At 40.8% G+C, this 24025-nt stretch overlaps 1 protein-coding gene across 5 annotated transcripts in view; it reads left to right on the top strand.

Moving 5' to 3' along the window:
* Positions 1–24025, top strand: part of MAP3K20 (mitogen-activated protein kinase kinase kinase 20) — a 179826-nt gene that overhangs the window by 5428 nt on the left and 150373 nt on the right. For 3 of the 5 annotated variants that reach the window (XM_080799522.1, XM_080799526.1, XM_080799524.1), the window contains exon 2: positions 7795–7987. In XM_080799522.1, the coding sequence (XP_080655648.1) occupies positions 7829–7987 (159 nt within the window). In that variant the 5' untranslated portion in view covers positions 7795–7828. Of the gene's footprint in view, positions 1–7253; positions 7624–7794; positions 7988–24025 lie in introns of those variants that run through there. The other 2 variants (XM_080799525.1, XM_080799523.1) reach the window with 2 other exon arrangements.

Here is a 24025-nt window from a genome sequence, read left to right as displayed (position 1 = left end):
AGAGCCTATTCACTGAGCCCAACCTCTTCTGCACAAGATCAGCTGCTTTTCAGGCACAGCCTTGAAGGGAGGAAGGAGTGTCCATGGTCCACGCGATACTGGTTGGTTCTATTTGCATACCTACTCTTCTCTAGCTAGTCTTACAGATCTTTCTTTGCGTGGTTTAAAAACAAAAACAGTAAACGAACAGCCCTGTTCAAGAACAGAATGTTAGAATCTTTGCCCTTGCTGTTCTGAACAAAGACACCAAGTCAGGCTCTCCCCATGTTTTGAAGATTAGACTTGGAGGAAAAAAAATCATTGTAGAGCCATAAACCAAGTGGTATTGTTTTAATACACATGAAGGTAAAGCACATTTTTGTCTTATTCACTAATCTGTGTTAAGGAGGCTGAATCAATGCTAGCATAAATAAATATTAGAGCAGCAAGGTTGGCAGAAGAATTTGTTGAGGGCTGTTCTCTAAAAGTTTTTTTTTTTTTTTCCCCTTTTGGTCCTATTCAGGTCATTCTAAAATAAATTAGTTTTTTTTTTCCTATATTGCATCAAAAATAAACTTGTAATTTTTGTGAGGAAGGGAAAAAGGAAAATGTCAGTTAAGGATAGAAAAAAAGGAAGAATCTGCATTCAGAAATTATAGGCTCGTGTAAAAAGTAGAAAAATCCAGAAAAAGTCCAAAGACCTATTTTCTAGTACAGTTAGTCCTTTTAGAAGGTGGATTTAATTAAAAAAAAGTTATGATTTGCAGGTATTTAATGACGGTGGTCACAATTTCTTGAATCCATTTGATATGCAGTAGATAAGATCTAAAGGCAGACAGTGGCCACCATGGAAAGTAGGAATACTCAAGGAAACTACCAAAGTGAATGCCATAATTGAAATAAATAGGTCCTAGAAACTCTGTTATCTAAAAAGTGCAGAAAAAAAAGTATCGTCGTTTAATAACTTTTCCTCCTTATGAAAAAGTTCAAAAGAAAATTGTGATTACACACTAATAAGATCTTGCAAAAGCAGTCCAAACCAGAAGCAGCAAACAGAGGAGTGAGGAAAAAATGAAAACATACACAGATAAGAAGGGACCAATAGTACATTTATTTATTAATCATTGCTCTGCCAAGCTACTGGAGATATAAAACGATTCTGAAAACAGAGGGAAGAGAACTATGGAGGAGAGCAGACTGAACGATGAAAGCAGAAGTCTATGATGATAAGACTTAAGATAATTTGACAATGGTCCTTTCCATTTGTTGAGTATTGTTTACTAGGCGCCGGGCACTGCACAAGGCACTTTCACGTCTCCCACTTCCCAGCACCAAGCAGGATGGGTATTATTGCCAGTGAGAAGACTGAGGTCTGAGAGGTACACTAGTAAGTTCACATTTGCTACTGGGCCAAGGTCTAACGGCTAGTAAGTTCACAAGCGCTACTGGGTCTAACTGGGGTCTTTTCCCTGGACCATGCTGCTTTTGTGTTGAAATAGCTGTTATTGGGAAAGGACACTCCTTAAAGAATTCAAATAATATTCTGCAAACTTGATAACTTTTGAGCTAGCAACTTGGAGTCATTTGGTAACAGGATGAAAGAACTTTCAAGTTTTTTTTTACTTATTGGGTCTAGAGAGGTCACGGTTAGAAAAGGTGATTGGTTCAAGGGTTTCCAAGAGCTAGAGGCAGAGTTCAAACTCATTATCCATCTAAGCCTAGATCTTTTTTTTTTTTTTTTCTATTTTAGAATGTTAGCAGGATCTTTTCTTCTTTTATTTTGTTGTTTTTAATTCAGGACAAAAGTCATTTTTTTGGACTAGAAAACTGAAAACCTTAAAGTCAAATAATACTCCATTTAAGGTTTTCTGCCTCCATATGGTTTCACCTTTGACAGTTTGCTGATGGTGATAATATATGTGTTTTCAGCAGTTAATAGTTAAAAATCTTTTTTAAATTTCGACTTTCACATTTTAAAAAATTGAACAAGTTTTTCTTACTATTCAAGTGCTCAAGTGATTGGCCTCCACCAGCACTTGTTAGTGATTTTCAGCCTTTTCAGTGCTGTGACACCCTGTTATGCTTTGATTTTTGTGATATCTCCGCTCTAGCTTACCCTTCAGTGCTGTGTGGTAGATCCTTATTAATATTTAAAACAACTGTGAGAGTTTATGAAACAAAAGTTAAAATGCTACAAAATTAGGACTGGGAATTTTTGCATGGAGAAAAATTGCTTTTCCTGTGTAAAAGCAATTATTTTAACATGGTGGGATATAAACATCACTTGATTGGGTATGCTAGGTAAATACCTTTGTATGGATGACTCATTACGTTTGGGTGTATTCACTGGAGAACACCTCTGAAAAGTTAGAACATAATTTGATCAGGTAGTAGTCTTCCCCAAGATGCTCTAAATGTGATTAATCAGCAACTCCTATTTTCCATTCTTTTGGTCATAAGTTGATCCTCTTTGAGTAATGATTTTAAATTAAAGGAGGATAGCTCAAGGGGAAAAATAAATATACAGGTATCTTCCGTTTTTTGAAAATTTGTGTTACACCACTTTGCTCTTACGAGAGACCTAAGTTAATACCTGGTTTTGCTAACTGAAAGAAATCTGAAGAGGATTTTCACTTTTAGGGAAAGAAAGGCAAAAAGGGAAAATTGCGTTCAGCATTTATTTTGCAGTGAGCTGTTAATAGAGGCGGGATGCACCCCAACACTCTACCCCTGGTACAGCACTCATCATCAAGCCACCATAGCTTTGAACTGTGTCTGAGAGCGTCTGTACTTTTTTTATGTTGATTTATTTAGTGCATCCATTAGCAAGATGTGTCGCAAGCTATCCGAAAAGCCTAAGAGGGATTAATTTTGGAGTCTGGAAATACTCAAAATTTTCTCCTTGTAAATTAATGGCAGTTGCTTTTTTGCTTTACGCCATTTTCGCTAATGAAAGGTTTCAAAGGAAGCCTCTACTTTTGGATGGTGGGGAAAACCTGTACGTGGTCTGATACTCATATAGAAGGCAGTGGGGATTTCAGTCGGGTTTCTCAGCTAAGTCCATGATGCTTTGCAAGCTCACTGGAATTAAAACCTGTACTTGTACACCCCAGAATTGTTAGTCTCTTCAGTAATAAAGATGGGACTAAATTTTTTTATGGTCTCAATAAAACATTCAAGTAATTACATAGTTCCATTCATACATAGCAAGATGTATCACAGAGTGAGTAATAATGATTCTGGGAAGAACAAGATCAGTTGCGTCATCTCAAGGAATGAAGGGCCTGGAGAACAATACTTCTCAGAGGTCAGCCTTCCTCAGGTCAGTTTCAAATGTAAGCGATTCTACCTCAGTTCATCCATGTTCCCTGGACTTGCTCTGTACAAAAGGTTTAGATTTATTCATATTGATCTCATCCTGGTTTAGATCTCTAGGCTTTTTTGTTTTTTGTTTTTTTTTTTTAAATTTTGTTTATTTGTCAGATTGAGGGAGAGTGCAAGCAGGGGAGGGGCAGAGTGAAAAGGGAGAAGCAAGCTTCCCACTGAGCAGGGAACCAGATGCAGGACTGGATCTGAGGACCCTGGGATCATGACCTGAGCTGAAGGCAGACACTTAACCCACTGAGCCACCCAGGCGCCCCTCTAGGTTTGTTTTGAAAAGAATTTCCTTCCTCTTTGTCCTCCTCCTATTCCTCCTCCTTGTCTTCCTTCTCCCTTGGACTCACAGATACCTAATTCTGGAGTCCCAAATATATTCTCCTCAGTTTCCCAAGAAGCCTAGGCAGCAGTTTCCAAATCAGGATTTGCTTCACAATCCTCTGGGGGGAACTTGTAAACACTACAGATGTCAGATTTTACTTAGGCTGATTGGAATCTTTCTAGCTACAAAAACTATAAGGGAAGAATAGCCAGAAACCATTCATTCATTTGTTCATTTGTTCATTCATTCAGCAATTTTTGAATGGAAAATGTGCAGCATGTGTGGCTGTGTACTAGGTGCTGAAGATCCAGATGTAAATAGAAGTGAGTGTTGCCTTTAAGGGATTTACAGTCTCATGGTTAGTAAGTGGGAAAGCTGAATAGGTAAAGAAAGGTGCTGAGGCCCGAAAGGAGAACTTAATTCTGCTTACGGGACTTGAAGCAGGTAGTCGGGGACAGGAGTTTCCTGGGCAGAGGAGGACATTCAAAGTAGAACTAGGTTATGCGAAGGTATGGAGATGTGAGTGAGGTTAGCAAGTACTGGAAACTGCATGTAGTTCCTCATGTGTATATGAGAAAACAAGAAGTAAAAGCTGTTGGTGGTAAAGGAGCAACACAAGAAAACTTCCCAGAACTGAAAGACAGGAGTTCACTGAGAGCACAGGCTGAGAGAGTTCATTGAATGTCCTACCAGTGAATGAAAGACTCCCCTCAACATGTGCTGTCAATTTCAGCTTCTGGAAGTGAATACAGGGTCCTAAAAGCTTTCAGAGAAGAAGTAATAGTATAAAAAGGATTAGTTGCCAGAGCACAGTCAGGCTGCTTTGCAGCTGCATTAGAAACTAGAAGACTATGAAGGAATACTTTTGAAGTTCTTTCCTACCTGGAATTGCAAACCCAGCCAGGGTACCAATGAAGACATTTAAAGACACACAGATTAAAAAAAAAAAATTGCATTCTGGATACTCTATTAGGTTGTTAATGGGAGATGTACACTGTTAAAACAAGGGAATAAATAAAAAAAGAAAAAGCAGGAGATTCAAGGACGGGGGTTCTCACAGAGAAGGTGAAGGAAATTTTGGGATGATGGTGAAGGGAAGTTCCAGTCCAAGTCAGGCCTATATAGGAACCATTCAGCCATATTGAATCCAGATGAAGAGTACAGGAGGAATGTCTCTGAGAAAACAATAGAACATTCTCCCCCAAATTACCTCAAGTTTTCATTTTGTTAGAAGAGGTTTGCAGTTTTTGGGAGAGTTTGATGCAGCGCATAAGTGCTAAGAATAAAAAAAGGTAAGCAAACCACAAAAACAGAGGAACTAATAACTCTAGGAGAAACAAAAAGTTATCCAAGAAAGGAAAAATCATTGAATCCCACATAGCAGTCCTGAGAGTGTCTACTTTGTCTACAGTAGTCAGACTACTGACTATTGATTTAACTAAATGTTAAAATATATTTGGAAGTTGGGAGGATTGGCAAGTGTGATGTATTTCTCTGCAGGGATAAAGGGGATTTATGAAAACTAAATCCTTTTCTTCCACAGGGAAAAGTTAATAGGTAATATCTGAAATGGAACAATCGAGAAATAGCAATTTGAACACATTTTGTAGAAATATAGAGGTAAATAGCAGAAGACAATGCTAAAGTAGTCGAAATTAGTTCCCTCTGGAGAGAGGATTGGGTGTGGGGAGGGGTGGAGGAGAGTTTTATTGTTTTATTATAGGCTTTTTTGTCCTATTTTATTTTTATTCTTTGATAACATTAAAATAACAATATAGACCTCGCATCAGTGACATGCAGGGAATCTTGCAAGTGGTGCTTCAGATTTTGTTGAACCAACTTTGTAGCTTGCATATTCTTTTTACCTACCTTTGGCACATTCCTAAATTTTATCCAAACTTTATTCTTTTCTATAATTAACTGAATATGAATTGAAGCAAAGTTAATAAGGTAAATTGTTGACTCATGTGTATAGACTAAAGCTGGATGCAGTAGGTTTTTTTGCCCTGTATTTTTATGTAGACTGTAAGCTAGCTTTTAAACTTTAAGTGATAAAAAAATAATCCTCTCTCTTGTCTTCTCCAAGGGGTAGAGCAGAGTTTGACTTTGTGTGGGGAATCAGCATTCTTGGGGCATTTGGCTGGCTCAGTAGGTACAGCATGTGACTCCTGATCTTGGGGTTGTGAGTTCAAGCCCCACATTAGCCATAGAGCTTACTTAAAAAAAAAAAAAAAAAAGGGAAGAAAGAAAGAAGGAAAAAGAAATCAGCATTCCTCAGTGACATGATGTTCCAAAAATGGGGCTGCTAGTCAGCTGCATTAAGATCTCTGAGCCGACTGTGTACAGTACTCAACAGAGCTGTTTATGAAGAAAATTTGTCCATTTATATGGATACAAACTGCCCCCTCCACCTTTTTGTTTTGAAAATAATCAAACCCCACAGTGAATGGAGAGAGTAGTGAAGCACTCCTATAACTTTTGCCTAGATTCATGAGTTCTTAACATTTTGCCACATTTGCTTCCTCTCTCTCTATACCCATGCACTGTTTTTGAAGGTTGGGGGGAGGGTTGTACCATTTTAAATCAAGTTGTAGGTATAATGCTTAAATATGGCTCCCAGTAGATCTCCCAAGAACAAGAACATCCTCCTACCAGACCAGAATACCATGATTATGCATGGATAAGATAATAGTACTTAATATATAGTTAGTATTCAAGTTTTCCTCAAATCCCAATAATACTTTCTGTAGATTTTGTTTTTTGATGCCAGTATCCAGTCGGTGGTCAGTTATTGCATTTGGTCCTCATGTTTATTTATGTCTCCTTATGAAATTTTCCTGCCCCCCCCCTTTTCTTTAAATCTTTCCTGACATTGACAATGATGAGGACTCGGGCTTGTTGTTTTTGCATGTGTATGTTTTTGTCTCTTTGCTCCCTCATTGTGAGAATCTGGTTTACAATTTGGCAAGAACATGTGTGCAGACTTTTGTCATCCACCTGCTTCTTATGCAGGTTCAAGATTTTAGTCCATTGTTTTCTTGTTTGTAGGCTTTTGTTTTGCATTTCCTGCTCATCTGTGGTTTGGCACGGGGTGTAAAGAATTACCACTTACAAGGGGTGCCTGGGTGGCTCAGTGGGTTGGGCTTCTGCCTTTGGCTCGGGTCATGATCCCGGGGTCCTGGGATTAAGCCCCACATCGGGCTCTCTGCTCAGCAGGGAGCCTGCTTCCCCTTCTCTCTCTCTGCATGCCTCTCTGCCTACTTGTGATCTCTCTCTCTGTCAAATAAATAAATAAATAATCTTAAAAAAAAAAAAAAGAATAACCACTTACCTGGATAATAGTAAAACTCCTTAGTCTGCAGAAAATATCACTGTAATAATCTCTGGGAGGGGTAATCTGTTCCTCTGGAGACAAACATAATATTTTTTTTTTAAACATTCTTGGCAGAATTCTTTGGATGACTTAATATATTGTAATCAAGGGCAAATTTTCTCCTCTTTAATTAAGTTCTGCTACAGTATACAGTCCAGGGAGCCACTTGTGGCAAACACTCGGCCAGCTTTTCAATCATCCCTCCGCGGAACATTTTCTTTCGGAATAGACGCCCTGAACGTGTTGAGTTTGCAGCATTTTGGCCCTCCCTGTGCGGGGATGCCCGGCCGCTTAGGTTATGTATATTTTGCGCGAAGTGAGCATAACGTGGAGAGACGGCGTGCCTCGGACTGGGAGAGCTGTGCAAGTTTGCTGCTGAAAGCGTGCCTCCCGTCTGTCAGGGCTTTGTGATAGACCTGGTGACACAGTAGCCTTTTGCCAGAGCTCCTGGGGATGTGCAGGAAGTACCGTGACGGGTTTTGTCAGGGGGGAAATCTGAGCCATTTCTCTGCAAACAGCTGGGTCTCAGAGTCTGGACAAGTGGCCGTTGACTTTTGCACGGGCTGCCAGGGTAAGGGTTTTTCATTTTGATTTGTTCATAGCCTTGCTTTCCTTTCTCCTAAGTCATCAGGGCTCTTTCTGGAAGTTTCGCGGTGCTTGTTACGCGTTATCTAACGTGGGATTCAGAGGATTGGTTCTAATATGTTTATGATCCAACTTTTCTTTCGCTTTCTCTCTGCAGATTTTGTGGGAGTCTAATCCTTTGTCATTATGAGATGTCGTCTCTCGGTGCCTCCTTTGTGCAAATTAAATTTGATGACTTGCAGTTTTTTGAAAACTGCGGTGGAGGAAGTTTTGGGAGTGTATATCGAGCCAGATGGATATCCCAGGACAAGGAGGTGGCTGTGAAGAAGCTGCTCAAAATAGAGAAAGAGGTAAGGTCTTCTGTCAGGAATGGTCGCGATTGCACTTATGTAAGCTGTTCAACCCCAGTCAGAGGTCATGGGCTGTCAGGGACCTCGCAAGCCAGGCCTTTGGGGCTGGTCCATGAAGCTGTTTCCCAATTCCATTCTGGGAGCCCCATAAATAGAAATCCCTGCCACGTGTGCTTTAGGGTTGAGTTCTCCTAGGGGTCATCTGAACTGAGAGGATTTGTTTCCACGGCATGAAAGACCGAATGTTCTCTGGGCTCTCCTTGAGGGGAAGGTGAGGTTTCAAACCTTCCGAGGCTTCGGGCTTTGCCTTTTCCCAGGTCAGCCGAGAGGGGTCAGTAAAGAGTAACGTGTGAACATTTTTACTCCCTTTCTATTTTGGGTTTTGTGAATTTGTGGCCATCAGGAGTTGTCTTTTAAAAAATAAAAAGCGTTATTTTTCTACTGAAATACAAATAATGCTAGCTTCTTGGATTTCACCTCTACTTGGACTTCGTTTTAATAAAGAATTAACAGGTGCTAGACAAACAGCTGCCCTATTTGTAAAATCAGAAAGGAGCCTTGGCTTCCCGAGTCTGGCACTCATGCTGGTTCCGGGGGAGCACGCAACTCCTTCCAAGGCCCTTCCTCTTCCTTAGGAATAACACGCAGCATGGTCCCCAGGTTCAGTTTAGTACCTGGAGAATAAAGCTAATTGTGGAGCTGACCTGCAGGGGCTCAGTGGCATTCGCAGCCTTTACCCTCTGGAGCTGGTTTTGGTCATTTCTATTTATGTCCTGTTTTGGCTAATTATTGTGGTGGGGTGTTTTTTTTTCCTCCCCCCAATGTCTTTTTAAAGGGAACTTTTCCATAAATATCTTTCAATCTCCCCTGAATGATTTCATTTTTGTTTTTCCCCATTAACTGCTGTCAGTGAACCACAGTGGTTGATTAGAGAAGGGGACCTGAATGGCAACCTTTGTGGTGTTTCATCCCAGCAGTGCTGTGTGACTCTGGTCACCAGCTGGGCTTCCAGTTTGTTGAAGCCAGGTGAGCAGGACTAATATCTTTCTGCCTGGGGGTACCTGTAGGTTGTGGAAAGCATTAAAGAGCAATAGCTTTTCACGCCAGCGTGTGTGTGTACAAAACAAACCGGTGCTATGTAGAAAAAGTTTCCTCCCCTTTATTTCTCCATCAACACATTTTAAAATAGTAGCCACATAGTAAAACCATTTCTTACTCTGGACAGAGCCTAGCTGCTTTTATCTAGTGAACTCTTATGTCCTTTACAGGCAAGCATTATTGTACCCATTTTCTAGATGGGGAAGTAGAGATCTGGAAAATGTATTAAGGTACCTCAGGAGGGGCAAGTAAAATCCAAGAGATCAGATCTCCTGTTCTGTAGTTCTGAACTCTGAAATCTGTAGTTGACCAGACTAAATAGAAAATAAACCAATTCCATCAAATTTATATTCAGAATATTTAAACCTGCTAATGTTTGTAAGCATTAGGTCATGCAGCTTCTGTACAAGCATGTTCTTATACAATTGTTGGATGTGAGAAAGACCTTTGAGTCCTAGAGCAGATTTTCCCAGGAAAACAGTAAGTGCAGCCTATTCACTCCACCCCCACACCCTATACATAATACCATTTATAATTTTATTTTTTTACTATCTTTAAGAAAGCAGGAAAATGACATAGGAAAGCACGGGGGGGGGAAGCAGGAATTGGAAACTCCCAAGTCCGGCTCTTATGTAGGTATTTAACCCAGATGGGTTATCATTCAGAAATTGAGTTGATTTACAGTGATATAAATACAGCTTTGGGGGCTTGGTTTGTCAGTGACTGTCAGTGATAAGGAGACGGGGTGAATTACTGCAGAGCATCCTCAAACTTACTGAGTCAACATGCGTTTGAGATAGAAAACATTTTGGCCAGGGCTTGGCAGTTATTGGGAAAGGCAATGTACATTTCTTAGGTTGATTTTTGTTATGCTTTATGAGCTATGGATGGGCTTGCCGGCTAGGGGGTTTTCTAAGTAAGGTAAAAGTAGTAAGCTCTGGATTTTTTTCCAATGTATAGATTCAGTTTTATGTTACTTGATCACTTTTGCCAAGAAGCAATAGGGTGCTTAATAACATCTTAGTAGCTCACTCATGTAACTCTTAAGAGGGACCTGATATCGGATTATGTTTTGTGAACTTAGTGATGAAAGGTAGGTGGAGAAAATATTTACCAAACTCTTGAACTTCACATATGTAGGAGGAAAGAAGAGCTTCTATTTTGACTTTTTTGTAGACCTCTAATTTAGTATGTGTTACTTTTCTCTGCGTTAGTGAATATTTATTAATTTTTTAATTTAGAAGAAAAGAAAAATTGAATTTACTTAAAATTGTGTAGTTTTTTAAAACTTAATTTTTAAAAGATTTTACACCTAGGGAATAACTATAAGAATGGTACTGTGAATTCTAGCATTCCCCTAGAATCATCACTTATTAACATTTTTCAACATTTGCTCTCTCTTTATATACTATACTAATGTATATGTATTCTTACATATTTATTTATTTTGAGAGAAATTGAAAGAGAAAGAGAAAGAGTGGGAAGAAGGCAAAAGGAGAGAATCCTCAGACTCCCTGCTGAGCATGGAGCCCGGTGCAGGAAGCTTCTCAGGACCCTGAGACCATGACCTGAGCTGAGACCAAGAGTCGGATGCTTAATTGACTAAGTCACCCAGGCCCCCCCCATATTCATCTATATTTTATTGAACCATGAGATAAATCACAGATACTAGGTACATTTATCCCTAAGCACTTTAGCGTCTCCCAAGAATGCAACCGTAGCACAACTATCCAATTAGAAAATTTAATACTAATGCAATAATATTACCTGTCCTATAGTCTGTATTCAAATTTTGTTGACTGTCGCAGAGAGGACTTTTTATGGCAGTTTTTTCCAACCCAGGATCCAATCAGGATCACATATGCACTTCATTGGTGTACCTGTTTAATCTGCTTTAACTGGGCAGTTTCTCTGCTCTTCTTTGTCTTTTAAACTTTGACATTTTTGAACAGTGCAGGACAGTTATGTAGAATGTCCCTCATTTGGGGTTTATCTGATTTTCCCTTCCTCTTGCCTAGTTCAAGGTTATGTAGTTTTGGTAGGTGTACTTCAGAGGTCATATGCCCTTGGCATATTTTAATGGGAGACTACGATGTCAGTTTGTCTCGTTACTGGTGATGCTAATTTTGAACCCTTGACTAAGGTGGGTTCACCCAAATTCTCTACAGAAAAAAATACCTTTTTTTCCTTTGTAATTAATAATTAAGCCTTTGAAAGATACTCTGAGGCTATGTAAATATCTTCTCTCAACAAAAGTTACCCAATGTTTTGAGCATCTGTTGGCAACTCTTGTTTGAATCAGATATTATTATGACCATTAACTGCGTAGACAGCAAAAAGTTCTAGCATAAATGAGAGCCTTCCTTTCTTCACTTACTTATTTACCTGCTCATTCACTGGTTGTCTCATTGTAGACTTATGGATTCTTTTTCAAATTCAAAATGTTATATAGCATATTATGTTGTTTCTCACTTTCATGCTGAAAATGTCCCGATGCAAGAGTCCCTTCAAGTTAGTTCCTGTGTCCTTTGGTGTCTCCATCACTTTTTAGCATTTTCTTACTTCCTTGCACAAGAAGATGTTCCAGGCCGATCTAGTTCCTGCCTGATTGCTGGAATCAGTCATTTCTTCAAGAAGCCCTGGTTCTGGGTGCCTGATTTGGGCCTCTGATATTTAGAAACCAAGATTTGGATACAAGTTTCGTTTATTGTAGACTTACTTTTATTTCTTTATTTTTTAAAGATTTTATTTATTTATTTGACAGAGAAAGATCACAAATAGGCAGAGAGGCAGGCAGAGAGCAAGGGGGAAACAGGCTCCCTACTGAGCAGGGACCTCTGACATGGGGCTCGATCCCAGCATCCTGGGATCATGACCTGAGCTGAAGGCAGAGGCATAACCCACTGAGCTACCCAAGCGCCCCAAGTAGACTTACTTTTAAAAAAGAGCTGGGGTGTCTTGGTGGCTCAGTCTGGTTAAGCTTCTGCCTTCGGCTCAGGTCATGATCCTAGGGTCCAGGGATCGAGCCCTGCATCGGGTTCCCTGCTCAGTAGGAAGCCTGCTTCTCCCTTTCCCACTCCTCCAGCTTATGTTCCCTCTCTCGCTGGTGCTCTCTCTATCAAATAAATAAAATCTTAAAAAAAAAAAAAAGAGAGAGAGAGACTTTGGGGGTGCCTGTGTGGGACAGTTGGTTAAGCATCCACCTCTTAGTTCCTGATGAGGTCATGATCTCAGGGTGGTGAGATCGAGCCCTATGTCGGGCTCTGTGCTCAGCACAGAGTCTGCTTTAAATTCTCTCTCCTTCTCCCTCTGCCCCTCTCCACCCCTCACTTTCTCTCTCTCTCTCAGAAAGTGAATAAATCTTAAACAGTAAATAAATAAAAAAGAGCCTTTGTACTTTGGGAGAAAGAATGGTTATAGATAAATTTTACTTCTGGAAGCATTTAATTTAAACATTAATATCATCCGTATGGCTAGCTATGATCTGTAATATGCTCCTGTTAGGGATGTAAATTGGTAAACTTCTAGGAAAGAGATTTGCAAAACATATCAAAAATCTTAAAATATTTACTGTCTTTGAGCCAGAAACTTTATTTCTATGACTTCATCCTAAGGAAATAATCAGAGATGAGCAGAAAGATGGAGATAATAGGCTCCTCATCTCAGATAGCTAATGGTGAAGAACTGGAAAAAGCCCAAGAGTTCTGTAACAACTTGTCTTTTAAATTATGCTACTTCTCAAACACACACACAAAGGCAAATATGGGGGGTGATGGATATGTTATTTCCGTTGTGTGAATCCTTTCACAATATACGCATATAGTAAAATCATCATGTTTTATACTTTTAAAATATTACAATTTTATTTGTTGATTATACCTCAGTAAAGCTGAAAAAATTATTCTACATCTGTACCATGGCATTCCATTGCATTTGGAAGAATATTTAAGAATATTGAAGGAGCTAAGGAAATGCTCATTAATGTGGTAAAGCAAGTTACAAAGCATTATATATAGTAAGATTTTGGGTGCCTGCTTGGTGTCTGTATGGTGTTTTTATTTTTCTTATACTTCCTCTGTTTTCCGTATTTTTCTATAATGGTCTTATGTTTTCCCCAACATTTTATTATGAAAATTTCAAACACAAAGAAGAGCTGGAAGTTTCCTAGTGAATGTCTATAGGGTCTGTACCTACCATCTAGGGTCTGTCAGTAACATAATTACTTGCTTCATCACATATATATTCAGCTACATGTCCTTCTATCCATCAATCTGTTTTGATGCATTTCGATACAAGTTGCAGATATCAGTATCTTTCCCCTTAAGTACTTCAGTGTGCATATTATTACCAGAGTTCAGTACTGTTTACTCTTTTTCTTTTGAGGTAAAATTTACATATAATGAGGGGCACCAATCACTCTGTTCTGATGAATGTGAACACCGTGTGAGCCTTAGAGTTACTTTTATAATTGGAAGAAACTCAAAAAAAAATTATAGCTCTGACAATCTATGTCACTTTCTCGGGATGTTCAAGTGAATTGAGTTTTACAAAACTCTTTAATATACCACAGATTACTAATTTTCCAGTCTCAATATGTGCCTCTAAAATGTTTAATGTCTACTGTTCCATCGATTTTCTGTAGCAGCGTGGAAGAATTTTTCAGTGGTAATTCAGTTAGATGCAGATTTACTTACAGTGCACCGTTTATTTTTGTTAAAAAAGAAGTTCTCAACAGGGAAAGAAATACTATCTTAAGGATCTATTCCAAAGGTAAGAGAAGAAGCCATTATTGTATCTTTTTGGTAAATTCCGGATGAGTTGAGATCAAACCATAGCGCGTAGGCAGAAATCGGAGCAAGAAGTGGATAGGGCAGAGAAAGACGTTGTGGGTCAGTGTCCTCTTTCCATCCGCTGACCTCACATGGCCGAGAGTTCATCAGCTTCACAACCCTTTTAGGAAGGCTTATTCAAAACAGCTTCATTCTGCTCTTGCAGTGTATTTAATATGTTGAATCAGACTTGTCTGCACATGATGTTTTTCTAACAGATAGAATCCTGCAAATGTTTGTTACCTTGGTATCTGTGGATATCCAGCTGATTGTAGGAAACCAGACCTAAGTATGTGATAGGAAACATGATTCTTTTTGTTTCCCCAAAAGAACTGAAAGGAAGCAGAGTGCTCAGGAGGTGAAAGATGAGGTTTCATTTGCCTTTTGCAGGGCATCACTTCTTTTGTTTAAAAAAAAAAAAAAAAAAGTCTTACCAAATTTGTGGTAGAAATGTTGAAAGCCAGATAAATTCAAGTTTCAAAACTGTTCCACACTGTAGATATTTATAAATAGAGAAGATCAAAATGTCAAAACAGGGCATAAGAACAGGAACTACCAAGAAGTTTTTGTATAAAGGGGGAGATACCTGTATGAAGTAGAAGATACAGTTTTGAAATTAACACAGAACTCAGAACTAAAAATAAAAGGTTTCGTCACGCAGACTTTATCAACATGACAGCATTTGGTGCTTCACAGAAGGCTAGCAAATGTTTTTATCACTTCAGTAGCTCTTTGGAAGACTGATTTTCCTTTCCTTTTCTTCGCAGTTCTGGAGCTGACTTTTTCCTAAGAAATTATTTGCATTTACTTTAACTGTAGAAATGCTATTTTAATTTTTTTCCTGTCTTGGACACAGTAAAGAAAAAGAAAACTGCATTTATTTTCTTTGTAAATCCTCTCACTATTTAAATACATTGATAAAACAAATGTAAACAAAAATATCTTGGATACTTGATGCCTGCCATCGAGTTCTGGCATAGTTTCTGTGGTAATTTGTGCATGGTTTTTCCTGTCCTCAGTCAGAATTTACCCATTCTGGATTTTTTTTTTTTTTTTTTTTGAGGTCAGTGCTTCTCAAAGTGTGCCCTTTGGACCAGAAGTATCAACACCACCTGGGAAATTGTTAGAAATGCAACTTCTTGGGCCTCACCTATACTGACTCAGGAACTCTGGTTGTGGGGCCTGGCAGTCTGGGTTGTAACAAGTTTTCCAGGTATTCCCGATGCCCACTAGAATTTGAGAACTTTAGGTTGTCCCCGGCCAATCACAGGGCACATGCATATGGTCAGGTTGTTAACTTTAGTTTGGAATTTTAGGTCCCTTGTCAAGCTGGTAGTGGTTGTTAGAGGCTTTTCAGACCCTGAAATTTACCACATCCAGGTGACCCCCAGTGCACAGGCACTCCCTGGCTGTGTCCCTGAGTGTGACAGACGAAAACTGACTTTGTCATCGGGCTCCCTGCTGAGTGGGAAGCCTGCTTCTCCCTCTCCCACTCCCCCGGTTTATGTTCAGGCATATAATCTCAGGCAAATGCCTTCAGATTCCAAACCTTCCACTCTGGGCTCCTCACCTGCCGTGTCTTTCGTTCTGACCCGAACTCTCACTCCTGTCTCCCTTGTCCATTTCTCTGACCATGTTCCCTCTTTCCTGCTGCTCTAACGCCCTTGTCCTCCCTGCCGGGGCCAATCCTTCCCTGCGAAACAGGCTCTGGTCCTACACACATCCTTCTTCTTTTCATTCTGAACTCATCAACACTCGTACCACTTACATGACTTGTGATGGTCATTTCCTTGCAACTCTAGGTCAGTGTGAGCCTCCGCCACTTAACTTTTCATGTGAACATGCCAGGTCCCCTCATCTGAAAAGTGGAGCTTATTCCTAATAGTACCTGTTAACTGTTGGCAAGAGGATTAAACGAGAGGACTCACGTCCAATGTCTCGAAGCGTTTTTTGGCACGTAGGAGAACCAGGATAACCATCAGTGATCCATTGTATCTTCACAACCGTATTCTAAAGTCAGGATGGCTGATCAGTGTCATGTTGGCTTCTAGAACCTTATGTGAGAAAGGTGTCAGAGGCCACGTGGACAGTCTGCAGGCAGCCATGGCAGGGCTCAGCGAGCAGGTGGAAGTGTGGGTGTGTACTCGGCGTAGTCCCCACCGGGTTGGGAGCTCCCTGAGGGTAAGGGCTGGCTTTACCTCGGTCGCCGAGGCTGTCACCATCCTGACCATCTTTACCCAGTACAACGACCACCGTGGTCACTTGGTTAGGGCCTTTCCATTATTGCCCTCCTCTTCTTCATGGTCATGTTATAAGACTATAATCTCCATTTGATAGATCAGAAATGACAGCTCAGAGAGGTCAAGTAACCTGACTAATACAAAAGCAGTCTTCCTTGCCTGCCTTTCCTCACCCAGCACTGTGGCCCTTGTTCCCAGTAAAGTGTCTGTTCCTTGATATTTGGTATCCTGACGCAGTCGATTTTCCTTTCCTTCTCATCCTGTGTCAGTGTGCTACATCTTCTTCCTTTACTCCCTGAGCTGCAAGGGAAGATGGAACCCACCAGTCTTTGCTTATTTGCGTATTTGCTGGTGGTGACTTCACTCAGCTTCACGGTAACAGAACTCTTAGTTCCTCCTTTTTCTCTGAGGTATCTGCTGCGGGGTTTTGGCAGATGCCCGTGCTTTGCTATCTTTTAGCTGGCACTGCCGTTTCTGCTTAAGAATTTTAAACAGTTCGGGCGCCTGGGTGGCTCAGTGCGTTAAGCCTCTGCCTTCGGCTCAGGTCATGATCTCGGGGTCCTGGGATGGAGCCCTGCATCGGGCTCTCTGCTCCGTGGGGAGCCTGCTTCCTCCTCTCTCTCTCTCTGCCTGCCTCTCTGCCTGCCTCTCTGCCTACTTGTGATCTCTGTCTGTCAAATAAATAAATAAAATATTAAAAAAAAAAAAGAATTTTAAACAATTCACTGTGCTGTACTTTGACTCTGTGCTACATATATAAATCCTCCCTTGGAGAATAAGCAATTTAAAATAAATCATTTTATTTGGTAATTAATGTAGTCACCGTCTAGAAGTAACTACTGAGCTGCTATCCATCAGCTCTTTTCCTCAAGGCAGTTCTGTCAGTGGGAGCTTATAATTTAAGACACCCCAAAGTGAACTGCTGTCAAGAGATTTAAGAGGGCGCCTGGGTGGCTCAGTGGGTTAAGCCTCTGCTTTTGGCTCAGGTCATGATCTCAGGGTACTGGGATCGAGTCCCGCATCGGGCTCTCTGCTCAGCAGGGAGCCTGCTTCTCCCCCTCAACCCCGCCTGCCTCTTTGCCTACTTGTGATCTCTTTCTCTTTGTCAAATAAATAAATAAAGTCTTTTTTAAAAAAGGAGGGATATTTAAGAAATGAGACACATACTGACAAATGTACAAGTTAAATGAGTAAGCGTGTGTTACTGATTCTTCTGAAGGCAATACAAACCTTACAGGAGAGGTAACCTTAGAGTGAGAAAAAACCACAGGAATAGTTTCTCCTAGAATCAGGAGTTTAGGAAATCACCTGAATTATGTTTTTATGATGGCATGTGAAACGCAGTTACAGTAAGACAGACATCACTCTTTGCTATTTTTCAGATTAACGATATGACTGCAAAAATGTTTTATTTGCAAGAGAAAGCCCCTATCCTTAGTTTTGGTACTTAGCTCTTTTGAATTTTTAAAATCCTTTCCAAAACTTTGTTAAATTACATGTTTCCTTGCACGTGGAGGTTATTTTTGATTGGCCATATGAGGAACATTATTGCAGCTGTTAGTTCAGCTTTTCATTAAAGTATTATTGATCTCAGTATATTAAGCAATAAACATTTCAGTTACTTAATATTATTCAGTTAATTAATACCCAGCCATGCTCTAAATATTGTGCTGAACCAAACCAATGAATATTGGTTCCAATAAAAATGTTTTATCCTGACTGGTGTTACACAAAGCTAGGTTTTTGCTTCATAAAAATATTGTGGGGGCGCCTGGGTGGCTCAGTCAGTTAAGTGTCTGCCTTCAGCTCGGGTCATGATCCCAGGGTCCTGGGATTGAGCCCCACATGGGACTCCCTGCTCTGCAGGAAGCCTGCTTCTCCCTCTCCCACTCCCCCTGCTTGTGTTCCCTCTCTGGCTGTCTCTGTCAGAGAAGAATGAAATCTTAAAAAAAAAAAATTGTGTTGGGTGTCTGGGTGGCTCAGTCAGTTAAGTGCCTGCCTTTGGCTCAGGTCATGGTCCCAGAGTCCTAGGATCAAGTCCCACATCAGGCTCCCTGCTCAGCGGGAAGCGTGCTTCTTCCTCTCCCACTCCCCCTGTTTGCGTTTCCTCTCTGGCTGTCTCTCTGTCAAATAAATAAAATCTTAAAAAAAAAAATAATGTGAAGCACAAATTGAATTTCTGAGAAATTCAAAGCCTAATAGAGAACAGTTGCAAAATTAGAGGAGAGGAAGAGCCATCCACGAGTATTTCAGACAGTTTCAAAACAGATATGATTGGCTGTCAGTCTTCAGAATAGGATTATCTCACTTGGGTAGTAAAAAGGTACCTGGAGTGCCTGGGTGGCTCAGTTGGTTAAGCATCTGACTTTGGCTTGGGTGGTGATCTCAGTGTCCTGGAATTGAGCCACAGGGGTTGGCTCTGCCCTCTGCAGGGAGTCTGCTTGTCCCTCTGCCCCTCCCCTGCTCATGTCCTCTCTCTCTGTCTCTCTCTCAAATAAATAAAACCTTTAAAGATAAATAAATAAATAGATACCTAGAATTTTCTAAGACAGGAAGTCATAGGAAATTAACCAAGATAGAGACCATCTTACCATTTTTTTTTCCCCCCCGCTCATGCCTAATTCGTGCTTCTGGTTAGGACATCTAGTTTCTGTTTGGATATTGCATTTGATGACCTGTGAGATGCAGGCTGTTTAGTTTTGGAACAGTTTAATTCTTAGAAAGTTCTTTATAATCTAACTTCCAGATGTCAGTAATGGGCTCTGGCTCTGGGGCCACATAGAACAAATCTTACCCTCTTCTATATGTCAGCTTCTTGAGCACAGGATCTAGACCCTATTGATCTTTGTATTTCCTGAGCTCAGTCAATATATAGGTCATAAATAAAAGAGTCAACGTGGTATTCGCACCTCAGCTTTCTTCTTTTGTAAGATTACAGAAAGGTTTTGTATTCCTGAGTCTACAAAAGAGAACACAGTGGGCCATTCGTAGTCTACTTCATACCCATTCCTTCTCCATGTTTGGCTGAATTTTTGAGTTCTTAATGCATCCATTTGTCTTTGAAAGAAAGGTTCTGTTCTATAGCAGCTAGGAAGGATTTTCCTGGCCATGGTTCTCACTTGTTTTTTTTTTTTTTTTTTAACATGTTTCCAAAAAAAGGAATCCAAGATGCCTTTTTCTTAGCTCTGTTAATATCAGATGTTCATTGATTGATGACCTGAGAAAAAATTAAGGTGTCCTGAATGAAACGAGACTGCTGGAATCTTAATGACTTGAGAATATGACTTTTATCCCTGTTGCTGTTCTTCAGAAAATAGTGCTTGGTAAAATTAGCTCCATTAGAGCAGCTACACTGATAAGGATGAAAATGTCTGGTGAGTGTTCGTGCAGGATCTGTTCAAGAAAGAGGGAACTGTATGGCTGCTGTGCCTTTAAAGAGATGATATTAAGCGATTAATGAACAAAATCAGTTTAACTCACTAAATTTTTAGAACATGTAGAATAGCGCTTCCTTTAGTGGGAAACTGAACTGCGTCTGTTATTAGAGCTGTAGTTGGAGAGTCCATCTTCAGTAACAGGTAATCGTTCTACATCATCAGATGGGTATTTTAAACATAGTCCATAGTTTAGTTGGCATCTAACCTGACTTTTCCTAAACCAGTTCAACCATGGGCAAATCTTAAAAGTTGTGAAGGCAGACAACTTTTCCCCCTGAAAATCTCAGGACAGTTTCTTAACCATAAACCAAGGCCCCTAAGTGTAAGCTGCATTCTTCCTTGGGAAACAGTTTATGCTCCAAAGAACCTGGGAACTGGGCAAGGCCAGAGTACCTGTCTCAGAACAACGAGGATATGTAGGCAACTCTGATTCTAGATAGACTTGCCTCAAGTGCCAAGCAAGCCAAGAACAGATTTTTCGTAAGAGATTAAGAAATTAATATTAACATGACTCAGGAATGGGGAATGTTAAAAATGTACTCGCTGCCTTGTTTCGAAAATGTCTTAAGATTGTTAGCAGGTAGAATAAGTATGTTTTTGAGGTTCCAGGGAAGACCCTAGGAGCCCCCCCAAAATCTCTCTCCCACATGTAGGGTAAAGAAGTAAAGCTGACATTTGAGTTCCTGTTATTGGCAGCCACTAAGCAGTTGACCTCTGTTTTCTTTTTTTTTTTTTTAAGATTTTATTTATTTATATGACAGACAGAGATCACCAGTAGGCAGAGAGGCAGACAGAGAGAGGAGGAAGCAGGCCCCCCGCTGAGCAGAGAGCCAGATGCGGAGCTTGATCCCAGGACCCTGGGATCATGACCTGAGCTGAAGGCAGAGGCTTTAACCCACTGAGCCACCCAGGTGCCCCTGTTTTCTATTTAATCCTATTACTAATGCCTCAGATTTTGGTATTGTAATTTCACTCTTTAAGATAGTTTCTCCTAATAAAGCTACAAATACCACTGAGAAAGGTACTCAACATGTTAGTAATACCTTAGCATGAATGACACGTGATTTTTTTTTTTCCTGAGCACACTTTTCTAGGTGAGAGAGATATAGTTGTTGCTGTAGGAGACTATGACCAGAACAGATTCCTAGGAAATCTCCTTTTTGGTATTCTGTCATCCAACTGATATTATTACATGCTAGGTGCTATTTTAGACACTAGAGCCATATCGGTAATAAAATAGACAAAAATCCATCTCCTTTTAGAGCTTATCTTCAAATGTGGGAACCAAAAAATTAGTTAAATTGTATGTTAAAACTTAAAGATGCCTACCCCTCTTAAATATGGGCTGAACTTAGTGACTCACTTGCGAAGATTGGAATATAGTAAGGGAAACACTAGGCTTAGCGACTTTATAGTGGGCAAACCTGGCAGATGCCACCTGAACCAAGGGGTTTAGGTTAATGTTGCTAGGGATAAGCCACATCAGCGCATGTACCCCTGATGGGATGTGATGAGAAACACACCCCATCTCTGTGGTCTTCTTCTCCAAAACCTGTAATCCCAGTCTAGTCATGAGGAGAACATCAGATAAACCTGAATTGATGGACATTCTACGAAATACCCGGCCACTGCCTCTCAAGGTGTTAACAGAAATTGTCCCAATCCTGAAGAGGTTAAGGAGGCATAGAGACCAGACATTTGGTATCCTGAATTGGATTCTAGAATGGGGCTGGGGGGGGGGCATTCGTAGAGAAAATGGTGAAGTGCAGATGAAGTCCAGAGTTTAGTTAATGTGCCAGCAATGGTTTCTTAGCTTTGACAGATCCAAGTAGTGCACCATGTTAAAATTTGGGGAAACAAGGTGAGAGGGACTGTCTGTCTTATCTTTTCAAGTTTTCTATACATCTGAAATTATTCCCAAATTAAAAGCTTATAAAAATAGAAGTAAAAACACAGAATAAGGGAAATTAGGAGTACTAGCATGGGGTCAAGGTTGCAACTGAAAATGGGCTGGCCAGGGGGGTGCCTGGGTGGCTCAGTGGGTTAAAGCGTCTGCCTTCAGCTCAGGTCATGATCTCAGGGTCCTGGGATCGAGCCCCGCATCAGGCTCTCTGCCTGAGGGGGAGCCTGCTTCCTCCTCTCTCTCTGCCTGACTTTCTGCCTACTTGTGATCTCTCTCTCTCTCTCTCTCTCTCTCTCTCTCTGTGTCAAATAAATAAATAAATAACCTTTAAAAAAAAGACTTGGGCAGGGGAGGCCTCATTAAGAAGGTGATTTTGAGTAAACGCTTGAAGGAAGTGAGAGAGGGAGCCCCATGCTTTTATGCAGGTAAAACTTCCAGGCAGTGGGGACAGGCAAATGCCAGGTGGGAGCATAGCTGTTGCCTTGGAGAAATAACAAGGAGGCTGTTGTGGCTGGAGTGGAACGGATGAGGGGAGGAGAAACAGGAAATGGGGCCAGAGAGGTGACAAGGCTGAATGGTACAGGGCCTGAAAGGCAACTGTAGGAACTTCTGATTTAAATGGGAAAATAGTGAGCAGGTGAATGCTTTGGCGTATGTTTTAGTATGACTGCTCTGGATTCTCTGTAGAAAAGACCGTATGGGGCAGAGGCAGGGGCAGAAAGACCAGTTAGGATTACCATCCAGAGGAGAGCTATTTGTGTCTGGGGCCAGGAAGGTTACAGTGGAGGCAGTAAGAGGTGGTTGCATTTGGGGTATGTTTTAAAGGTAGAGCTAATTGGATCTGCTCACTGATGGAACCTGCTGTGTGAGTGGAGTCATGGAAGGTTCAAGGCTTTACTCTGAGGAGATGGAAGAGGTATTTGCCATCTTGCGAAGTAGGGACAGATTTGTGAGAGAAGATCAGGGGTTCGTTTTTGATACAAGCAGTGAAAAATTGGAATTAGCAGCCTAAAGAAATACTATTTGTAATACAACAAAAATATGAAATAGTTGGAAACATCCCACATACCCATCAATAGATGAATGAATAAACAAAATACTGTATATGGATGCAGTGGAATAGTATTCATCCCTTAAAAAGGAATGAACTTTGGATACATGATACAGCATGAATGAACCTTGAGAACGGTGTGCTAAGCAAAAGAAGCCAAACACTAAAGGACAATTACTGTGTGATTTTACTTGAGGTGCCTAGAATAGGCAGATTCAGAGGCGGAAAGCAGAACAGTGCTTACCAGGGGCCGGAGGAAATAGGGAGTTATTACTTATTTGGTACAGAGTTTCCATTTGGGATGATGAACAAATTCTGGAAAAGGATAGTGGGGTTGGTTGCACAGCAATGTGAAAGGACTTAATGCATTGTGCACTTAAAATGGTCGAAACGGTAAGTTTTATATTATATGCCACAGCTAAACTCTAAAGTTCTATTTCTAAAAAATATGAAATACTAAGGGGTAAATTTAACAAAAAAAACCTGTGCAAGATCTTCCCACTGAAAATTCTCAAACCCTGCTGAGACAAACGAGCACAGGCCTTGGTAAATGGAGAGATGCACTGTCCATAGGTCAGAATGGATGCTGTTTAGACGCCAGGTCTCCTGAGATTGATTTGTAGCTTCAGGGCAATTCCCGTTATAACACCAGGCAGTTTTTGGTAGAGATTGAGAAGCAGGTTGTAAAACCTCTATGGAAATGTAAAGGACCTGGCATAACCACAGCACTTCTGTAGAACAATTTTGGAGGACTTGCACAACGTACTGCCCAGTTTCATAAAGCTCCGGTTACCAAGATTGTGTGGGATTCACGTCCTAGATCGACCAGTGGAACAGTCCAGAAGTAGGTACATATTTGTCAATAGATCTTTGACCAAGGAACCAAGGCAATCCAGTGAAGGAAAGGACAGTTTTTTCAACAAATGATGCTGAAACAGTTAGTGTCTATCCACAGGACCCTGAGAACCACTGGACTGAGGAAACTGAGGAAGGTCACTGAGCAGTGATGATGGCATGTGTTTTCTCAGCCCTTTTCAGCTCCACAGGGACAGGAGTGGAATAGACCAAGAATTGGGTTTTTTCAGGGTTGTGGTTTTCCTGAGTACGGTGAAGTTAAAAGCACAAGAAGGGAGGTGAGGGGTGCAGAGGAAGGGTTCTGTGAATCGCCAAGGGATTTCAGTGAAGTAAGGGAGGAAGGGAAGACCTCTGGGAAGGAAATGGCACCAAAAAGGTACAGGAACAGGTGATTCTAGGTCGTGGGACTGTTGGAGCCTGGGTACTGAAAGGAGGAGCTGGGAACAGAGGAGGTGGGACAGATGGGTTTTGGACTGTGGAGGGGTGCAGTATTGAAAATGCCGGGTCTAGGGTGTGACCAAAGGAACGCGGGGACGGAGGTGTGGTGAAGGCTTAGACTGTTGCAGGGGAGTTCAAGGACTTGAGAGGACAAGTGCCAGAGCCTCATTTATGTGCATGTGAACAT

Source organism: Martes martes (assembly GCF_963455335.1).
Source record: "Martes martes genome assembly, chromosome: 3".
Lineage (NCBI taxonomy): Eukaryota > Metazoa > Chordata > Mammalia > Carnivora > Mustelidae > Martes > Martes martes.
Note: the sequence above shows the minus strand (reverse complement) of the source record. Positions and strands in the feature narration are given on the sequence as shown.